The following is a 23,496-nucleotide window of genomic DNA, read 5'->3' on the forward strand; positions in this document are numbered from 1 at the left end:
GGAAAACACAATCAAACAGTTGAAGGAATTAAAAATGGAAATAGAAGCAATCAAGAAAGAACACATGGAAACAACCCTGGATATAGAAAACCAAAAGAAGAGACAAGGAGCTGTAGATGCTTTCTCTTCACCAACAGAATACAAGAGATGGAAGAGAGAATCTCAGGAGCAGAAGATTCCATAGAAATCATTGACTCAACTGTCAAAGATAATGTAAAGCTGAAAAAGCTACTGGTCCAAAAACATACAGGAAATCCAGGACTCAATGAGAAGATCAAACCCTAAGGATAATAGGTATAGAAGAGAGTGAAGACTCCCAGCTCAAAGGACCAGTAAATATCTTCAACAAAATCATAGAAGAAAACTTCCCTAACCTAAAAAAGAGATACCCATAGGCATACAAGAAGCCTACAGAACTCCAAATAGATTGGACCAGAAAAAGAAACACCTCCCGTCACATAATAGTCAAAACAACAAACGCAAAAATAAAGAAAGAATATTAAAAGCAGTAAGGGAAAAAGGTCAAGTAACATATAAAGGCAGACCTATCAGAAGTACATCAGACTTTTCAGCCAGAAACTATGAAGGCCAGAAGATCCTGGACTGATGTCATACAGACCCTAAGAGAACACAAATGCCAGCCCAGGTTACTGTATCCTGCAAAACTCTCAATTATCATAGATGGAGAAACCAAGATATTCCATAACAAAACCAAATTTACACAATATCTTTCTACAAATCTAGCACTACAAAGGATAATAAATGGTAAAGCCCAACATAAGGAGGCAAGCTATACCCTAGAAGAAGCAAGAAACTAATCGTCTTGGCAATAAAACAAAGAGAAGAAAAGCACACAAACATAACACATCAAAGTATGAATATAACAGGAAGCAATAATCACTATTCCTTAATATCTCTCAACATCAATGGCCTCAACTCCCCAATAAAAAGACATAGATTAACAAACTGGATACGCAACGAGGACCCTGCATTCTGCTGCCTACAGGAAACACACCTCAGAGACAAAGACAGACACTACCTCAGAGTGAAAGGCTGGAAAACAACTTTCCAGGCAAATGGTCGGAAGAAGCAAGCTGGAGTAGCCATTCTAATATCAAATAAAGTCAATTTTCAACTAAAAGTCATCAAAAAAGATAAGGAAGGACACTTTATATTCATCAAAGGAAAAATCCACCAAGATGAACTCTCAATCCTAAATATCTATGCCCCAAATACAAGGGCACCTACATACGTAAAAGACACCTTACTAAAGCTCAAAACACATATTGCACCTCACACAATAATAGTAGGAGACTTCAACACCCCACTCTCATCAATGGACAGATCATGGAAACAGAAATTAAACAGAGACGTAGACAGACTAAGAGAAGTCATGAGCCAAATGGACTTAACGGATATTTATAGAACTTTCTACCCTAATGCAAAAGGATATACCTTCTTCTCAGCTCCTCATGGTACTTTCTCCAAAATTGACCATATAATTGGTCAAAAAACGGGCCTCAACAGGTACAGAAAGATAGAAATAATCCCATGCGTTCTATCGGACCACCACGGCCTAAAGCTGGTCTTCAATAACAATAAGGGAAGAATGCTCACATATACGTGGAAATTGAACAATGCTCTACTCAATGATAACCTGGTCAAGGAAGAAATAAAGAAAGAAATTAAAAACTTTTTAGAATTTAATGAAAATGAAGGTACAACATACCCAAACTTATGGGACACGATGAAAGCTGTGCTAAGAGGAAAACTCATAGCGCTGAGTGCCTGCAGAAAGAAACAGGAAAGAGCATATGTCAGCAGCTTGACAGCACACCTAAAAGCTCTAGAACAAAAAGAAGCAAATACACCCAGGAGGAGTAGAAGGCAGGAAATAATCAAACTCAGAGCTGAAATCAACCAAGTAGAAACAAAAAGGACCATAGAAAGAATCAACAGAACCAAAAGTTGGTTCTTTGAGAAAATCAACAAGATAGATAAACCCTTAGCCAGACTAACGAGAGGACACAGAGAGTGTGTCCAAATTAACAAAATCAGAAATGAATAGGGAGACATAACTACAGATTCAGAGGAAATTCAAAAAATCATCAGATCTTACTATAAAAGCCTATATTCAACAAAACTCGAAAATCTACAGGAAATGGACAATTTCCTAGACAGATACCAGGTACCAAAGTTAAATCAGGAACAGAAAAACCAGTTAAACAACCCCATAACTCCTAAGGAAATAGAAGCAGTCATTAAAGGACTCCCAACCAAAAAGAGCCCAGGTCCAGACGGGTTTAGTGCAGAATTCTATCAGACCTTCATAGAAGACCTCATACCAATATTATCCAAACTATTCCACAAAATTAAAACAGATGGAGCACTACCGAATTCCTTCTATGAAGCCACAATTACTCTTATACCTAAAACCACACAAAGACCCAACAAAGAAAGAGAACTTCAGACCAATTTCTCTTTTGAACATCGACTTTAAAAAATACTCAACAAAAATTCTGGCAAACCGAATCCAAGAGCACATCAAAACAATCATCCACCATGATCAAGTAGGCTTCATCCCAGGCATGCAGGGATGGTTTAATATATGGAAAACCATCAACGTGATCCATTATATAAACAAACTGAAAGAACAAAACCACATGATCATTTCATTAGATGCTGAGAAAGCATTTGACAAAATTCAACACCCCTTCATGATAAAAGTCCTGGAAAGAATAGGAATCCAAGGCCCATACCTAAACATAGTAAAAGCCATATACAGCAAAACCAGTGGCTAACATTAAACTAAATGGAGAGAAACTTGAAGCAATCCCATTAAAATCAGGGACTAGACAAGGCTGCCCACTCTCTCCCTACTTATTCAATATAGTTCTTGAAGTTCTAGCCAGAGCAATCAGACAACAAAAGGAGGTCAAGGGGATACAGATTGGAAAAGAAGAAGTCAAAAATATCACTATTTGCAGATGATATGATAGTATATTTAAGTGATCCCAAAAAGTTCCACCAGAGAACTACTAAAGCTGATAAAACAACTTCAGCAAAGTGGCTGGGTATAAAATTAACTCAAATAAATCAGTAGCCTTCCTCTACACAAAAGAGAAACAAGCTGAGAAAGAAATTAGGGAAACGACACCCTTCATAATAGACCCAAATAATATAAAGTACCTCGGTGTGACTTTAACCAAGCAAGTAAAAGATTTGTACAAAAAGAACTTCAAGACACTGAAGAAAGAAATTGAAGAAGACCTCAGAAGATGGAAAGATCTCCCATGCTCATGGATTGGCAGGATTAATATAGTAAAAATGGCCATTTTACCAAAAGCAATCTACAGATTCAATGCAATCCCCACCAAAATACCAATCCAATTCTTCAAAGAGTTAGACAGAACAATTTGCAAATTCATCTGAATAACAAAAAACCCAGGATAGCTAAAACTATCCTCAACAATAAAAAGGACTTCAGGGGGAATCACTATCCCTGAACTCAAGCAGTATTACAGAGCAATAGTGATAAAAAAACTGCATGGTATTGGTACAGAGACAGACAGATAGACCAATGGAATAGAATTGAAGACCCAGAAATGAACCCACACACCTATGGTCACTTGATTTTTGACAAAGGAGCCAAATCAATCCAATGGAAAAAAGATAGCATTTTCAGCAAATGGTGCTGGTTCAACTGGAGGTCAACATGTAGAAGAATGCAGATCGATCCATGCTTATCACCCTGTACAAAGCTTAAGTCCAAGTGGATCAAGGACCTCCACATCAAACCAGACACACTCAAACTAATAGAAGAAAAACTAGGGAAGCATCTGGAACACATGGGCACTGGAAAAAATTTCCTGAACAAAACACCAATGGCTTATGCTCTAAGATCAAGAATCGACAAATGGGATCTCATAAAACTGAAAAGCTTCTGTAAGGCAAAGGACACTGTGGTTAGGACAAAACGGCCACCAACAGATTGGGAAAAGATCTTTACCAATCCTACAACAGATAGAGGCCTTATATCCAAAATATACAAAGAACTCAAAAAGTTAGACCACAGGGAGACAAATAACCCTATTAAAAAATGGGGTTCAGAGCTAAACAAAGAATTCACAGCTGAGGAATGCCGAATGGCTGAGAAACACCTAAAGAAATGTTCAACATCTTTAGTCATCAGGGAAATGCAAATCAAAACAACCCTGAGATTTCACCTCACACCAGTGAGAATGGCTAAGATCAAAAACTCAGGTGACAGCAAATGCTGGCGAGGATGCGGAGAAAGAGGAACACTCCTCCATTGTTGGTGGGGTTGCAGACTGGTACAACCATTCTGGAAATCAGTCTGGAGGTTCCTCAGAAAATTGGACATTGAACTGCCTGAGGATCCAGCTATACCTCTCTTGGGCATATACCCAAAAGATGCCCCAACATATAAAAAAAGACACGTGCTCCACTATGTTCATCGCAGCCTTATTTATAATAGCCAGAAGCTGGAAAGAACCCAGATGCCCTTCAACAGAGGAATGGATACAGAAAATGTGGTACATCTACACAATGGAATATTACTCAGCTATCAAAAACAACGACTTTATGAAATTCGTAGGCAAATGGTTGGAACTGGAAAATATCATCCTGAGTGAGCTAACCCAATCACAGAAAGACATACATGGTATGCACTCACTGATAAGTGGCTATTAGCCCAAATGCTTGAATTACCCTAGATGCCTAGAACAAATGAAACTCAAGACGGATGATCAAAATGTGAATGCTTCACTCCTTCTTTAAAAGGGGAACAAGAATACCCTTGGCAGGGAAGAGAGAGGCAAAGATTAAAACAGAGACTGAAGGAACACCCATTCAGAGCCTGCCCCACATGTGGCCCATACATATACAGCCACCCAATTAGACAAGATGGATGAAGCAAAGAAGTGCAGACCGACAGGAGCCGGATGTAGATCGATCCTGAGAGACACAGCCAGAATACAGCAAATACAGAGGCGAATGCCAGCAGCAAACCACTGAACTGAGAACGGGACCCCCTGTTGAAGGAATCAGAGAATGAACTGGAAGAGCTTGAAGGGCTTGAGACCCCATATGTACAACAATGCCAAGCAACCAGAGCTTCCAGGGACTAAGCCACTACCTAAAAGACTATACATGGACTGACCCTGGACTCTGACCTCATAGGTAGCAATGAATATCCTAGTAAGAGCACCAGTGGAAGGGGGAAGCCCTGGGTCCTGCTAAGACTGAACCCCCAGTGAACTAGACTGTCTGGGGGAGGGCGGCAATGGGGGAGGGTGGGGAGGGGAACACCCATAAGGAAGGGGAGGGGGAAGGGGATGTTTGCCTGGAAACCGGGAAAGGGAATAACACTGAAATGTATATAAGAAATACTCAAGTTAATAAAAAGAGTTGCTGTGGTCATGGTGCTTCTTCACAGCAGTAAAACCCTAAGACACATACTTAATAGAGATAAAGCTTTATCTGTTGAAGTGAACATTCTTGGCTTGAAAATGAAAAGATAAAAATAAGATAAAATGAATAAGAAAACAAATTCATTTTTTAAAACTAAAATAGATGGTTCAAATCATGTGCTGAAGAAAAAGGAAAGAACTGCACACCCCTTTGATACTAGGATGAGACAAAGTTCAACAAAATGACACAGAGACTCATTTAAGTTATGACCTCAGCGCTTTTGGTAGCAAGCGAGCCCTGCTTCAACCTCAGCTCCAAAAAAAAAAAAAAGAAAAGAAAAAAAAAAAAAGAAAATGACCTCATGCTACAAACAGGCATTAGTGCATATCTGGTAAAAGATCCTGCAGAAAGGGTAGGGGAATGGCTTGGTGGGTAAAGTGCTTACTGACGAGCATGAGGACCTGAGTTCAGATTCCTGGAACCTACGTAAACACCAAGGAGAGCAGTATACACTTGTGACCTGGATACTGGAGACAGAAACAACCAGGCTCAAAAAGCTCATGGGCTAGCTATCAAGTTTAGCTGACTGGTTCAGCAAAAGCACTGTATCAAAAAACCATCCGGTGATATCAAGTAAGGGCATCAACATCCACGTCTGCTTCCACATGCACCTCCATGTAACTGCACAGGAGTACATGCGAAGCCACACACATAGGGATACACTCATATAAACAGATATGCCACACACAAAAATTAAAAATTAAACTTAAAAAATGTAAATTTACTGTGGAGACTATGTGAAATATAGTCTATCTGAAATCTCAGGAGACCCATTTTACTGCATAGTCAATATACCTACCAAAATTTTAAATACTAATTCATCTTCATCATCCTTCCCTTTCTGGTAGGATAGGGTAAGTGAATAATTTAAATGCACAGAAGTAACAAAATATCTGAGACTGAATACTTTAAAAGAATAGAAATAAATATATTTCCCACACTGCTAGAGGCTGAGAAGTCCAGCCTTCAATAGCTAGCATGATGTCTAGTGAAGGCATTTTTGAGGTATTTTCAAATAGTTGCAGAAGCAGCAGCGAAATGTAGCATTCTCTCACTGCACAGAAGCATATATAATAAAAGCAAACTAACAGGTCAACACATGAAGCTGCTTTTACAAAAGCTTCAAAATACCAAATTCCAGAGGAAAGAGCCCTTGTGACTTAGCCACCTTTTATAAGCCCACCTCTTGCTGTTTCATTAGCAACACCTGAACTCTAAAGGACATACTGAAACCACAAGCAAAGCCCAAAGACTCTATAGACACAACTATGGGAACATCACTTAGAACAGCAAGTCTCACTCGTCAGTGACAGCACCAAAACTATGGACTAGGTAATAGTGCCACATTTTCTAAATGACAAGGCAAAGAGTCAATCACTAAACATAAGTTACAATGTTACAAATACATGTACACACGCAAATACCCCCACAATATTGTATTCTATTCTTAGTCATATTAAACTGAAGAGTCAAAAAATTCAGGTTTTATCACCAAAAGATAAAGTAGCTGGGCAGTAGTAGCTCACACCTTTATTACTAGCACTTGGGAGGGAGAAGCAGGTTTGAGGCCAGCCTAGTCTACAGAGTGAGTTCCGGGACAGACAAGGCTGCACAGAGAAACCCTGTCCAGGGAATATGGACAGAACTCCATCCAGGAAATGCATAATAATTAGTTGCATCTAATAATTTCCTATGATGAAATGCTCTAAAAATTGTTTTGCTTCTAATTATAATTAATCAATTTCTACAAGGCACTATACTTGTCTAGCTATGGTCTGCTTATACCACCAAGTTAGGAACTGTCCCTAATCCACCCCACAGTACAGAGTGCTCAGCAGAATTAATACATGGTGTATTAGTTAACATTTCGCTATGTTATGAACCAGATCTGGGATACCAGTGTAGCACTTTTCACTTTTCAGGTCAATTACGGACATTCAGAATATTTTAATTACCCTATCAACTAACTATATTATAACTGCAAAACTCCCATTTCCTGATATATTTAAAACAAATAGAACATACCACTTTTGTCTACGCTGAGTTCTGATTTAAAAAGGACTATATCTCAGACATAGTTAAGTGGAAATATTAATAGCTTACACCTATGTCCTTCTATACAAGCTAAGCTGGCTGCATTATAATCATCAAAGTAACACTGCCAAATAGATGCAATACTGGCCCCAATTCACAAATTTAAAAAAAAAACAGCTCAGAAAGGTGAACTATTAAACAGTCTATCATTAATTAATACCACACCCAATACCACGATATTGTTTCCACTGTTTTGCTCATTCTGTACTCCAAATATCACTGAAGTGAATAAATGAATACACAGCCAAGACTCTGCTAATATTACAGGTTTAATCTGCTACATTTAAGAATAATCTAGAAGGTACTAAACTCCTAGTATAGTCCCTGATTCCTTCCTACTATGCATTCAGTAACTGCTGCTCGTGGGAGAGAATAAAGCAGAAAGTAGGGAGAAGTGGGGAAGAGCCAGAAGGCAGACGAGAGGACAGACGGGGACAGGTAAGGCTTAGCTCCTGCATCAGAGTCTTCCCTTCAAAGCTGGAATGTTTTGGTGTAAGTATTTACTATAGTACAAATAAGCTTTGAGTTAGCTAATCTTTGCCGATAGTGAGTTCTTACAATACTAGGGAAGAATATATTTTTAAAGAAAATACAAGTAAGATCTAGGATCTACTTTACAGTATAAAAACAACTTGTGATCATTAATAAAATCTTAATTAAAACTGTTGTGTTTGCTGCTAAGCTTTAAAACAGCACTGCTGAACTAAAATGGAATTCATCCAATCTCATAGATAACTACACAGTGTAAGAGATGAACAACTACCACTACATGCTGATACGTGCATGCTAATCAGGTTTCTTTGTAAACATATTACCATCTGAAGAGGAATTGCCTCTAACAGATTGGCCTTGGACAAGTAATACTATTTCCCACTCTATGTATCGTTTGCTTGGTTTTGATCAAGTCTATTCTTAATAATATATAATAAAAAAGCAACCTCCAATAAACGGGATGGCTGGAATACAAAAATAAAATCTTTAAATATTGTAACAGCTAAAGTGGGAAGCTGATTAAAATTGTAGAGCTGAAATCACATTCAAAACCAACTATCCTCAAAAGATGATAAAGAATTAAAAAATATACTAACACGAACCCCCAAAAATGCTCATTTAAGAAATTCAAGAACACAGATGAAGTGGGGGAGGGGTGTCAATTACTTCCATTTCTGTAATTCTTGTTTGTATATAATACTAGGCAATATGAAAGAACAGAAAAAAATTTTCCTTGATCAGTATCCCAAAACCTCTTTGATGGCTCCAAACTACTTGTCATATCTGATAAATATGCCATAACATTTCAAAAATTATAGTTTAAAATGTTAGCATTTTAGTGACTGAGGAGGTGGGTCAGTAGTTAAGACCACTTGTTCTTTCAGGGGATCCAAGCTTAAACCCAATGCTCTCATACTGGGAGGCTCACAGCCACCTATAACTCTAGCTCCAGGGTAACCAAGGACTTCTTCTGGCCACCGTGGGAATCCATACACCCACGCACTCACAGATGCATGTGCATTTGTGTGCACATACATAACACACAAATAAATGAATAAGTAAACATTTTAAATGTATTTTTAGGTTTTGGTTTTGGGGTTTTTGGTTTGGTTTTTTTTGTTTGTTTGTTTTGTTTTGTTTTGTTTTTAAGTTAGAAAGTGTAGAGGAATTCGATAGCTGCTCTGACAAGGGATCACATCCAAAGACCTTCTAAGTCCATGCGATCTGGCTGGAATACAGACATGTGCTTAGTACGCACCTTTAATGCCTAACAATGAAAGTAAGGTTAGTTTGTAGAAGAAAGCAGCCATGTTCGAAAGTAACATCTAATTTAGGGGCAGACAAAGTGATGAATCAGAGAAAGATTTAACAGAATGAGTCAAAGATAGGATACACTCAACTCTTGCAAGAACAGCACAGAAAAGACTACTTAAGAGCAACACAGAGAGAGAAGAGTGTTGTGTGTGGCAGTTAGAACAGAGAAAGAAATGCAATAGGCTTTCAGCCCAAGCCATGTACTCTTACAACTGGGTATGGCTCTCATCTCATCCCTCCATTTGAGGAAATAAAAGCAACATTTACAAGAATGAAAACAGATTAACTTTTCCTTACAATTCTGCCCAGGGTAAAGAGAAACCATTTCTGAAGATGGAAAAATGAAATTTTTATAGTGTAACAGAAGCAAAATTTTAGATCATAATTAGAAACCATAAGTTAAAAGGCTGGACCTGCTCTATCATTTAGAGCTAGTAAATTATTTATGTTCCAGCTTACAAAAATTCAATAGTGTATTTCAACCAAATAATTCTTAGACAACTCCAAAATGCCCATTTCCTATGAATAAACCTATAAACAAGTCACTATTCAATAACAGTATAAATAGACAATGAAACAGAAAGAGAATGTGACAATGACCAACATGACCATTCTGTTAGGTTACTTGACAAAATAAACTAGAAACCTTTAAAATATATAGTATCCAGACAGGTCATTGTAAAAAGAAAACAAATTTTCTTTGGGACAACAGAAACAAAGGTCCCTAACAAGATACCTATCAGTAAACAGAATATAGCCCCATAGTAAAGGAAAACAAACCACACTCAAGTGAAGGATTTTTTCCGCAGAAATTTAGACTGGTTCAAAATTAGGGGTAGAAAATATACTATACAAACTAAGAACCATTATATGATTACCTTAATAATTATAGGACATATGACAAAATGTATCATTCATTCATGTTTAAAAAAAAGAACACTGCATGAATAGAATGGAACTTTTCCAATCTGATAAAACAAAAATAACTGGAAAGCTAATATCAAATACAAGAATAAAATCTAAATATTTATCCCACCTGAAATCAAGAACATATTGGTATCTGTCCCTATTTCTCACATTCTTAGGCTCTAATCAGGCAAGAAAATAAAATGAGATGCACAGAAGGTAAGAATAGTAATTATTATTTTGGTGTTTACAAATAAAGATGATCTAAACAATTACATAGAAGACTTCAAAGAACTTCCAAAAGTGTCACTAGTTTAAAATAAATGATACATAAAAACAAGTTGTATTTCTATATGCTGGCCAGAAAAAACATGCAAACTTCTTAACATTCATGTAAAATAGTACTAAAGAGTACCAAATAGTAAAAGACTACTCTAACAAAATATGTATGCTATATGCATAACAATGCTAAAAGGTAGTAAAGGAGACCTAAATAAATGGAAAAATCATCATATTCATAGGATCAAAAGACTCAGTATTGAGGTGTCAATTGGCTCCAAACAACTTAAAAATTCAATGCAATGTTAATGAAGACACCAGCAAGCTTTCTACACAAATCAATTAGCTAATTAAAAATCTATGAAAATGTAATAGCACCAAAATAACCAACATTTATGATAAAGGAAAAATATGTCAAATTGGAAAAATGCAAAGTAATTTGATTGAAAATTTACTAAGAAACTTATCATGACAGGTGTCATTAGTAAAAATATAAGCACATAAAATATAACAGAAATCAAACACACACACACACACACATACACAAAATCCACATGTATTATCAGTTAACTGACTTTCAACAAGGAGTCAAGGTAATCCAATGGAAAAAACCAACATCTTTTCTGCAAAAGACTAATAAGCAACATCAAAAAAGTTAAACTTGACCCCTGTCTTAGAACCATTCACAAAAATTAAATTGAATAAATTCTAGTTCTAAATAAAAGGCTAAATCTAGAAGAAAATATAGTACAAGATTTTCATAACCCTGCATTGACCACAAACTTACCAAATATTTATAAATTATAAAATATAATACTTCAAAATGTAGTATTTCTGCTCTTTGTAAAACATGACTGAAAGAAAACACTAGAAAAGACATCTAATAAGAGATGTGGGTCTAGAATACATAAACAACTCAGTAAAATAAGCAATACAACTTTTAAGAGAACAAAAGATAGGCATTTTACCATGGAAGAGACAGACAGCAAATGCAGGGAGACAGGATATTCACCATTAGTAACAACCAGAGAAATGCCATGAAAACTTCAGCTACGTAGCTGAATACATACAATTTAAAAGCAAACAACATTATGAGTTTTAAAGACTCATGAATGCTCAAACACATTTGGTAAATAACTGTAGAGCTCCTCCCAAAGAAAAACATATACTTACTTGCCTTACAGCCTGATGTTTATCTACCCCACTAGTTTGCACACATCCCGGAGAAATGAAAAAGGTTATGCCCATGTAGCTTTTGTCATAATCACCAAAAATTATGAACATCAATGCCTACTGACAAAACCCTTGGGAATCCTCAGCAATTAAAAGGGACTATTTACTGATGAATACAGTAAGAGTACAAGAGCAGAGCAACCACACAGCACCCTCCATACTCTACAGTTCTAGCTGCATGTCATTCTGAAAACTGCAAAAGCAGAGGACCAACAATAAGATCAGCGGTTGAGAATGGAATGAAGAAACTTACTCCCATGGGGATACAGTAATGTTTTAGTGACAAACTGCTTCACTCTGGATTATGACAATGATTAACTTTTTTTCAAGCTAAAATGTACTTCCTAAGAGATTTTTACTATGTATCTCCTACATAAATTCACCTTTGCAGAAAGGTACTTTATAGACGTTGTGTTACACAAATCTTTTTGATGACTCTCAGTCCAGTCAAGCTGACAATCAAGATCAATCATCACACTGACTTAACAGATTAGATTAAAACCCAGTGTCGTCTTCTTATTTCACTTATTTATTTAAAGGAGTCATGACTTTCAATAGCTTAATTTAAAGCAGAGGAAGTCAGTACAGGATTTGCTCCACATTTTCTCTTTTGCATATATTAACAGCACCTACTTCACAGGGAAGTTCGGAAAGTAAATGACATGTTTTTATAAAAATTTCCTCTCAATAAGTAAGTGCTCACTGAGCATATCTGCCACTTTGAATCTCTAATTGCTTTGAAAAAACACCTTCCAAAGTTTCATTGATCTAAAATCAGGTGCTTGCTGTAACTTTAGAGATTTTTAGAAATACTGTATGGTGAGTAAGAGTCAGGATAATTTTTTCACACAATTCTTTCAGGAGATCACAAAAAGTAATGGGAAATTTCTACTTAAGAAACTTGCTTCTCAAAAGCAAATATCTCATTAAAAACCAATTTCATGGGCCTAGAGAGAAGGCTCAGGGGCTAAGAAAATTTGTTGACCTCACAGAGGACCTAAGTTCAGTTCCCAGCAACCACCTAATGGCTAACAACCATCCCTAACTACAGTTCCAAATTCTTCTGGCTTTCACAAGTACTGCATGCATGAAGTACAGACATATATGCAGGCTTCACAAGTACTGCATGCATGAAGTACAGACATATGTGCAGGCAAAACAGCAATGTGCATAAAATAAATGTCTAAATGAATTCACTTATTTATTTATTTCATGCTCTGACGTAAATACTGAGAGCCAATAGCTGTTTGGAAAAAGACATCTTACTTGGTGGTAGGGCCCCTGATAGGTTGTCTATGCTATAGAAGACAGCTCTACACCCACAAGCATGCAAACAACACTAATTCAACTCAGTAGGCTATATACATATATAGAGGTAGAGACGTAAACAGATTAGAGATATATACTTACACACACTATATAAATATATACATATATATCTGTGTGTGGTTGGTATGTATGTATGTATGTATGTATGTATGTATGTATGTATGTATGTATAGAAAGAGGCCATACTTATACATGTATGGACATGAAGCAATTGAGAGGTAAATGTGATCAAAATAAAATGGACTCATATATGAAGAACAATAGTAATCGTTGTACATAACTACAACAATACTACTACAATAATGTAGTCCATCAAGAAACTGGATGTTAAGACTTATAAAGATTCTCACATCGTAACAATAAACCTCACTGACCCCTTCATATCACAATCATTTTACAGCTACTTTCAAAACACAGCATCAGAAAACCATTTAAAAAAGATTGTGGCTGACAACCTCTTGAGTCTGAAGTTAAGAAGAGTATGAAAATTCTTTGGCTCTTTTCCTGTATTTAAATACAAGGAGAAATGGAAGAGTACACAACAAAGGAAAACTCATTCTAAATTTTTCTTGGTTGTTGCTCATTAGTTTTCCAAAGGCTACAATAAGCACACGATAAGAAGTCAAGAGAAGACTTCATTTGGAGTACACTTACCAACAGTGCTTCATTCTCTTTAAGATCCAACCCAAACACATCACGCCGCTTCACTGTGAGGAAGTCAGCATCAGGCCCATCTTCCTCATCATCATCCCTGTCTAAGAACTGCACAGGAACTTCCTTGACCTTCTGTGCCTCCTCACTCCTGGGAACAGAGTCAGTGGGAGGCTCTCTTGTTTGTCCCAGACGATCTTCCATTTCCTCATCTTCCGTCTCTTCATCCTGTTCTTCACTCTCACCACTAGCCAAGCTGTGTTCTGTATCTTCTGGTCTTTTCCCACTTTTGTGAAGGATGGACATTTTCTCACTGAAATAAGCTCGAAATTCTTCTACTTCATCATTGGTGAGGGAGGGAGCCCTGGGCTGAACTGCTTCAGTGACTTGATTCTTTCCCAATTCTTTATTGGGCTGTTTCTCCATTTTCTGAAGAAATCTTATCCGTGGTGCCACAGCAAGACCAAGAGACCTTCAAAAGTGCAAAGAACAAAAATAACTATCTCGTTATAGTGATGGTATGTTTGTGATATTATGGAAGTTTCTCCACAGAAACTTCCTATGTCCAAGGTTTTTTTAAAAAGACATCCCTCAAAGACACATCAATTCTGACAGATTAAATGATCCAAAAGACAAGCCAAAATGAACTGAGTACTTGTCGGAAAATGTCTTAGACACCTCACTCTCCTTCCTTTAAGAGTTGATATAGTATGAAATAAGGAGCCAAAAAATAGAAACAAGATGATCACAGTTCATGTACCAGACCCATTTTCAAATTCAACTCCAGCTTGCTCACAACACAGAACAGAGATCCCAACTAACTGCATGAAGGTACTCTACAAAACACAAGCTACCACAGAAACTCAAAAAGGCATGGCTGAAGAATGGAAAAGAGTTCTTTTCGAAGAATAGAGTGCAATACATATACCATCAGCCTGCCTCAAATCCCACTTCTGAAAAAGAATATGGCATAATCACAGCTGTAAAAATGCATTTTCCTTTTTAAAGGAACTAAAAGAAGAAAATCTTGTTGGTTTTGTTTTTACACCCTTAGAGCAAGATTATATTTAAGATTGGTTGTTTTCTTACACGATCAAAGCCAATAATTTTCATTAAAGTCCCACTGGTATATAGAAATACAACTTTTAAAAGAACAAAGGTTAAGCCAGACATTGTGGCATGCCCATTTGATCTTTTATCCCAGCTCTCAGAAGGCTGAAATAGGCTTTATCTACAGGCTGACAGCTTTATCTACATAGTGGTCTCCAGGTCTACCAAGATAATGTTTATAAACAAACAAACAAAAAATAAATAAATAAATAAATAAATAAATAAATAAATAAAGAAAGACAGGAAGGAAGGGAGGAGGGAGGAGGGAGGGAGGGAGGGAGGGAGGGAGGGAGGGAAGGAGGGAGGGAGCAATGGCAGCTATATCCACTTTTTTTGCTATGTGATGCACAACAAAAGCTGAGAAGTTCAATACTGAAGAGCACAAGCTCAGAAACAGAACTGCTGAGGTTCAATATGAACAGCACTGTCGTTTACTACTTGTGTGATCTCAGGAATAGTCTCCTAGCTAGACAGTTTTCTTATCTGAAAAATGGAATGGCTGAGAATGCCTACCTAAAAGAGCCATGTTAGAGCGTTAATAAACAGATACAATGAAGCTAAAGTAACGAGTTTACAACAGTGGTAACCTTTCTGCCGTTACTGTATTACTTTGTAACAGGTTGGCTGGGACAATAAGTTTGTATATACCAGAGAAGCTCTCATAATACAGTACAGGGACATGAATACTCCTCAGGACCTAAAACCTGAATGCCTTGAAGATGAGAGTACATATACATGCATAATTCTCTCACTGAATGCAATGACCTACATATACTGGGCACTCAAAAGTTCTCTTCTAGTACATTTTATTTAAACCTGATATCTTCGAGACATGGCAACTGCTTTAGCTATCATAGGCTTCAAGAGGAAATAAACCCAAAGAAAATTATACATCTAATATCAATATTATATATATATATATTATATACATATATAGAGTTAGACTATACTGATCACTTAAGTGTAACCTAATTGTTTACCTTTTCTAAACCTCACCAAAAGCAAGTCTTCAATGGCAATCACATTTACTAGTTTGATATAACAAAAGAAAAACTTCTAATTATGTCCCTGCAATATTCAAAACCTGTGCCCATCATTTGAGAACATTCCAGCTGCAACAACTAAAATAAAAAACACTGAAGTTCACACAGAATACAAAAGGAGCTAAAACGCCTAATCTTTGGGTGATATTAAAAATGAAACTAGGATCTGGTAACTAAATATAAGGAAGCAAGAGCATGTTAGCTATGACACATGGCTTTCCACACATTACTAAAATAGTAATGCTATCTAACACTGTTACGTAGCACAAGGGTTTTAAAATATTACAACTGACAGCTTATGTTATATTAAGCATATAATCTAACACAAAATGGAAAACAGCAGCTTACCAAGGTAATTTTTTTGTTATGAAGGGGAAGTGGAAAGGATACAAATCCATTGTACTCTTGAGTATGAAATCCTCAAATAAAGTCTTTTTTTAGTTTTCTGTATTAAACTTAATTTGAAAGAAAAGGTAGTCAAATTCCTAGAGCACGAGCTAAACACACCGAGTTTGCCTGAAACATATTTTATCTGGGAACCTAAGACAGATATTGAAGTGAGATGGTGCCCAAGGATACTTCTAAAGATGTGTCAAGGAGCATTTCCCATAGATAAGACTCCCTCAAAGAAAGCGGATTCTACCCTTTTGGGTTAAAGGTTAGTTTTGTTTTGTAATCTCTCAGCTATTCAAACAAAATCAGTTGGTCATTACTTATTTGCAACCTGAGTCTTGCAACAGTAACTGCAACTGTGCAGAAAAGTAGCCAGATGAAAACAATACTCAGAACTTATCAATATGAACCTTCTTGACAGCAACTAAATATGGCTAATTCTCTAGAGTTCATTTACTGCACTTCTCTGCAAACTATCAAAGGACTATACTAAGGTAAAGCAGAATGATCTAAACTAGGGCTCTCAGAGGACACACTAGGGACAACCCCTCTACCTTATTACAGCTATGCTGTCAATACTTACAGTGCATATTCAGTAATAGGTAACTTGTTCACATCAAATACTTCTTTATCCTTCATAAGATATACTGAACGTATGTAGGAGACAAAACACTGTAAAGTAAAAAGTACAAAGTAATAGAAGTTGAAGATTAAGCTAAACCAAAAATAGAAATAGTATTTCTTCACATAGTAGTCAAGAAAAATTCAGTAGTAGTGAAAAAACAAAAAACAGATCAATAAATCTCTATTTTGCATGCACAGAAAAATAAACTGTTCCAACTGTAATATAAGAAAAGAGTTTTCATTTTATTCCACCAGTCCAAGATAATAAGAAATATAGGCAAAGGGATCAGAAATTCAAGGCCAGACCAGGCTGCATAAAATCTCAACTTCAAAAGAGAAAATTCATATTTTTACTCAACTTTTGAAAATCTACTAAATATTAATTAGTTATACTCAATAATAATAAGGTGCAATGAGGGAACACAGGCAATGAAATAATACAGATAGAGCATCTGTATCAATTCCATATGTTATTAGCCGAGGAAACACCATTTCTCTAAATGGCAATTTCCTCATCTATCAAAACTTCAACAGTGTCTTCTAAGACACTGTTATGTCAATGAGTACATTCATATAGAACACCCAGAATATCTTCTGAAATAGAGTAGACACAAATAAATGTTTTTGCTGGTAAGATTACTGTAATAGTCAAGTTAATTTTTCAACAAAATTTCACTACAATAAATGAGCCAAATTTTGACAGATTGACAGATCTTCTTTATTATAATTTCAAATAATTATATCTTATAGTATATTAAATATAGTATAATTATATGTAATATAATTATAACATATTTATATTTATATTATATTATATCATCCTGAAAATTTTTACTTTTACACTTTTCCATAAAACTATGCTCATAACAGAGCTTTGTCATCCTGTTCCTATCTGTTGATAAGATAAACAGGTAATAAAATACATCTTTACGGGATTGGGGATTTAGCTCAGTGGTAGAGCGCTTGCCTAGGAAGCGCAAGGCCCTGGGTTCGGTCCCCAGCTCCGAAAAAAAGAACCAAAAAAAAAAAAAATACATCTTTACTTTAAAGATAAATTTTATGGGGCTGGGGAGATGACTCAGTCAGCAACGTAATGGCCACACAAGCATGAGAACTTGAGTCTGAAGGTCCAGCATCCATATGAAATGGACAGGCATACAAAATGTGCCTGTAATCCCAGCACTGGGGAGCCAGTAACAGAAAGGTCCCTGCAACATGCACCCAGCGAGGCTAAGTCTAGCCAGATAGAAGCTCCAGGAACAATAAAAGACCTTGTCTCAAAAAGTAAGGTAGAGAATGTTTGAAGAAGACATCTATACTTGACCTCTGGCCTCCATACACATGTATGCACATCTATACGTGCACATGCATACACAAGAATACATACAGTATGCATATATAAATTTAATAAAGTATATTTTAATCCTTCTGTCCATATCTCTTAAATTTTACATTTTCTTCTGCATCTCTATATTTACTTATTGCAATGTAGAAATGAAATTAATCTTTTCTACCTAACAAATCTCCCAACAAACCATTTTCTGTCTCCAGAGGCACTAAAAAAATGGAGTTGGTTCAATAGTATTTTCTCCTGCAATCATCAACAAGAAAGACAACCATGCTTATAGATTTTGTTCCATCCAGATAATAATCAAAAGCTAGACAGTCACTTCTTTGAAACCAAACAGCCTGACAAAGCCAGGAACGCAGCCATTCTGCTAAACCATATGTGACAGCAACAAGTCACTCCACTTATTTCAGTGTTCTATCCATAATCTTTGTTCTAGAGACTCGGTTTCCAATGCACAAACCATGAAATGTCCTTTCGGCATTTGTACCTCCTGTCAGAAAGCAAATGACCCGCTAGTCTCACAACACTGCCAGCACCTTCAGCATCGTGTGCACTTTAATTTTTAACATTCTCCTGTTCTAAACGTTAACTAGTCTGACTGGGCCATTCCAGAATACTCACACATTACAAAATGTCAAATGTACATCATAAGTAAACTTTGTGGCAATTTCTTAAGACTTTTTTTAGTTCAGAAAAGCAATTCAAGAATATTAAGATTCAAATTTCATTACTGAAGATAATTTGCAAGAATTCTATCCACCTAGATATTTAGCCTAACACAAGTGAATATTAATCTTTCAGTCAGAAAATGCAATCAAACTTATTACAATTTCATTGAAAAAGAAGTTAAGTTTATTAAGTATCCTAGATACCAGCCTGCTTCAAACATAAAAGTCATCTTGGAATTTCCTCTGTGCCTCCAATAAGATTATACACAGATAAATATTAAGAAAAACTTTTTAAAATTAAGAAGTAATCTTTGTATTAAACCTTTTAGTTATGGCTGCACAATTTAGTAATAGCAGAAACTGATGAAACATTACTTCGTTATATAATTCCATTCCAAAAACAAATACTAAATTTAAAAATGACTTACCCTTTGAGCTCTTTCTTTTAAATCTTGATCTTGAGCTAAAAATGATTCTAATCTTTTCTGAACATCGATAAGTTTTTCTGGATTGATTCTTTTTAATAAAAAGAAAATAATGGTTAAACTAAAAAAGCAATCTAACTTTTACAAAACAGAAAATAAAACATAGCATTTTCTTATATCCTTTCATTTGACTTTTAAGTATTTAACATTATATCTCATCTATGGACCAAGAATAACACAAGAAAAAGAAAATGACAGGTCAGTAGATTTCTCCAAACAAATGATGAGGAAGAGGAAGTTATCCATTATAGTAACATTATTATTAGCAGTCACTTCTTAATTTAATAGAGCTAGAAAGTAGACACCTATAGGACATTAACTAAGATGAAATTCAATATCATTTTTGCCAATGCTTCTTTTTAAATCATATATAAAATCGATTTCAACTAATCAAGTATCTAAGACATAAAAACTGTTTACCTATGTAAAATTAAATTTTGCTTAACTAGGCTATAGCAAAGAATCTACATTTCACAAGACTCCATGTTTTTTCCTAACTTCAAACTGAATTATTACATTACTCCAATGCCAGAGTTGTAACAAGATAACAAAAAGTTTAGAGCTGTTTAGAGCTGTTTTTCCTTTATTATTAGAGAAAATTTTCAAAACATAAAAGCTACTAGCTTCAACAATTCAATTTATGGTCAAGTTTTACCCTATATATTCTTAACCAGTCTTCTCACTATCTTAGTCCAAATTACTTTTAGGCAAATCCAGCTGTTTCTCAATGTCTCCAGTACAAGTAGATTCCACTAACCCCAGTGCATACATTAATGAGAGGTTATGATCCTTTGAAATGAAAGAACAACCCATAAAAAGATTCCGTTCCAGAGATGTCCTTTCAACCCACAACGCCCCTTGTAACTAAGCAGTTCTTTCTCTTTTGATTCTTTTTAAGGTGTCAGAGCTGGGGAAATGCCAGACTTGCATAAGGATCTAAGTTCAGCTCTTGAGAGGCACTGTAGCATGATCCTGTACCCTTAGCCCCTTTGGGGAGGATGCAGAGAGATCAGAGACAGGTGGTACCCTAAGACTCACTGGCTAGGCTGCCAAGGTAGCAAATTGATAAGCTTCAGGATCAGAGAGAGGCACATACAAACATACCACAAATATACCACACATAAACAACATTAACAACACATATACAGGTTAATCTCAGCATTTGGAAGAGGAGACTACCTCAGCTACACAGTACATTTCAAGCTAGCCTGGGTTACATGAGACCCTATCACGATCAACCAATCAACCAATCAATAAATAACTCTATAGCATAACCATGATTGGTTTAACATTCATTCAATAGGCAAATTAACATAATGTATCATCAGTATATATAAAGATAGGTAATAAAAGATAAGTCATTTATAAACTAGAAATTAAAAACTTCAAAATAAAGAGTATCTTTTCTTTAGAAGAAAGAGGAGGAGGAAAAGGAGTATAGAAAAGGCTAGGGTAATGTAAATGAGAACCATCTAGTTTTCCCACTTAAATCAAGAACAAAGTAGGGGGTACTGGAGAAATAGCTCCAGAGTTAAGAGCAAATCCTAGTACCCACAAGGCAGCTCACAACCAACTGTCACTCCAGATCCTGGGGATCTGACATCCTCTCCTGGTTCCCACTAGCACCAAAAGCACACAGCACTAAGGACATACAAGCAAGAAATATTTCCAAACACATAAAATGATAAAGGAAACGCACAAAGCCGAGAAATCTGCTTTTCAATGTAGCAAAACAAAAGAAAAGAAAAATTAAGGTCATGCTGATTGGAGAGGAAAAGTAAAACTATACTTGTTTGAAGGTGAAATGATTGATGACCTACTTGGTAAATCAAAAGAAAGGAACAAAATGCTTGTGGAACTAATAAAAATTATAACAAGGCTTCAGAATGCAAATATACCAAAGGCTTTGCTGTTTACCAGACATGAGACAGCAGAAACTAAAGCTGTAAGGAAAGAAAACGAAGAACTTCTGAGACAGGACTCTAAGAAAGTATGAGCAAGATCCATGTGAAGAAAACCAAAACTCTGATGACAGAAATCAAACAAGAAACACAATCTTTCAGTTTCAGGGAAATTCTATCTTGTCAAGGTTTCAATCTGTTTCACACTTCATCTGCAGATTCAATGTAATAACAATTCAAATACCAGCCAGCTTTTTTTATGGGTATCAATAAACTGATTCCAAACACAAGCTGCAGTGCAGTTATGCTCCAACCTCGAGGCTTAATATAAAGCACTAATAATCAGACAGGACAGTAAATGGCAAAAGAACAAATCAAGGAGAACAGAACCCAGAAAAATACAGCCACATGTGTAGCCCACAGATCTCTGACAAAAGAACCACAGCGGCATAATGGAACAAAGTGAGTCTTCCCAAGAAATGGTATGAGAACTGGTCATGTAACACATGAACACGCACATACTTTTATTTTAAAAAATTCAACATGAATCATAGATATAAATAAAAAGCAGAAAAGGTCTCAAGAGATGACTAATTGGGCAACATATTACACAAGGAGAAAAGCTGAGTTTGGACCTCCAGCACCAACTTGATAAAATGGTCCCAGTCATGCACACCTAAAGACCCAGCCCTGGAATTTAGGAATGAAGTCAGGGAAGAGACAGGCAGATCCTAGGAGCTTGCCAGCCAGTCAGGTTCAGTCAAAGATCTTATCTCAAAAAAAATAAGGTAGGAAAGTCCTTGAAAATGACACCCTGACATCCATCTCTAGTGCATGAACACACACACACACACACACACACACACACACACACACACACACACGCATGCACACACACAAAACTTCTAGCAACTAACATAGAAAACATAGACAACTTCAAGGATGGCAATGACATTAAATGCAACAGTAAAGACCTAATCCGTGAAATTTTTCATTAACTTGGCTAGACTTCATTAAAATTGGGAGCATCAAGCTCAGGCATTCTCTCTGACCTGCCATACCTCCTTGTCAACACAACCTCTGAAACCATGAGCCCAAGTACTTCCTTCTTTAGGTGGATCTCTCAGACACTAACTGCGGTGATACAAGCAAGATCATCATATAAACTCAGGGCTCTAAGTGACACTGATATGTCAATATAATTCATAAACTGCAACAAATCTCCAAGTTTTTGGATGCAGATACTGAAAGAGACTGCATGTGTGGGGTTGGGAATGTGAGCAAATATACTTTCCTTCAAATTTGTTGTGAGCATAAAACTTCTTCCTAAGACTTCATTAAAGTCCTTTACTTTTCCCTCTAAATCAGAAGCCAGATGGTCAAATAGCTTAGGAGGAAGAAGGAAGTCAGTGCAGGCAGTAAGCACAATGATGTCGTGCGGTCACTCCTAGCAGCCACAGAAGAACACGTAGTTCTTACTTGATCTCCTTCACAGGAACTTTCTTCTGGAGAAGCTGCTGCACCATGCCTTGTTCTTCAGAGGGCAGTAAAATTAATAACGCTTCTCCGTCCTCCTTGTACCTAAAATCAAAGTTTTTAAAACGCATCAATACAATCTCTGCTTTACATTTAACAGTAAAATGAGTAGATGACATAAAATCAAGTTCACTTAATTAGTAAGTGCTAGAAAACCTGCTTTTAATAATTCTGCAATGTCAGTAAAGTAGGATTCTGGCTGCCTTGCTTCAAATTCCAATCACCTGCTATAATTTGCTATAATTCCCACTGCCTTTAAGGCTGTACCTCAGTAGTAGAGCTAGCATCTTTATAAAACAAAGTTGTTAAACAGATTTAATCTTTTGAGATTGGGGTCTCAATACTATAGCCCGGGATGCCCTTGCTTTTATGTGTTGCCCATGCTGGCCTCAGGCAACAACAAGCCCAATCCAAAGGGGATCCTTAAGTCCATACACTCAAGCCACAGTAGTACTATGACAAAATTATTTATTAAACATGGCAATCAAGCACACCTTAGAAATCAATTTACAGGAATAATGACATTTGCCTGTAATTTCTGAAAACAGGAGGCTAAGGCTATAGATTCAAAGCAACATTTAACTATGCAGCAAA

The 23,496-nt window shown here is 36.3% G+C and overlaps 1 protein-coding gene across 1 annotated transcript in view; it reads right to left on the minus strand.

Moving 5' to 3' along the window:
• Ddx10 (DEAD-box helicase 10) overlaps positions 1-23,496 on the minus strand; it is a 153,363-nt gene that overhangs the window by 104,113 nt on the left and 25,754 nt on the right. The window contains exons 10-13 of the mRNA XM_032911581.1: positions 22,846-22,947; positions 19,409-19,496; positions 16,921-17,009; positions 13,795-14,263 (exon numbers count right to left, since the gene is read on the minus strand). Of these exons, the coding sequence (XP_032767472.1) occupies positions 13,795-14,263; positions 16,921-17,009; positions 19,409-19,496; positions 22,846-22,947 (748 nt within the window). The remainder of the gene's footprint in view (positions 1-13,794; positions 14,264-16,920; positions 17,010-19,408; positions 19,497-22,845; positions 22,948-23,496) is intronic.

The sequence above is a fragment of the Rattus rattus genome, chromosome 8, assembly GCF_011064425.1.
Source record: "Rattus rattus isolate New Zealand chromosome 8, Rrattus_CSIRO_v1, whole genome shotgun sequence".
In the NCBI taxonomy this organism is placed as follows: domain Eukaryota; kingdom Metazoa; phylum Chordata; class Mammalia; order Rodentia; family Muridae; genus Rattus; species Rattus rattus.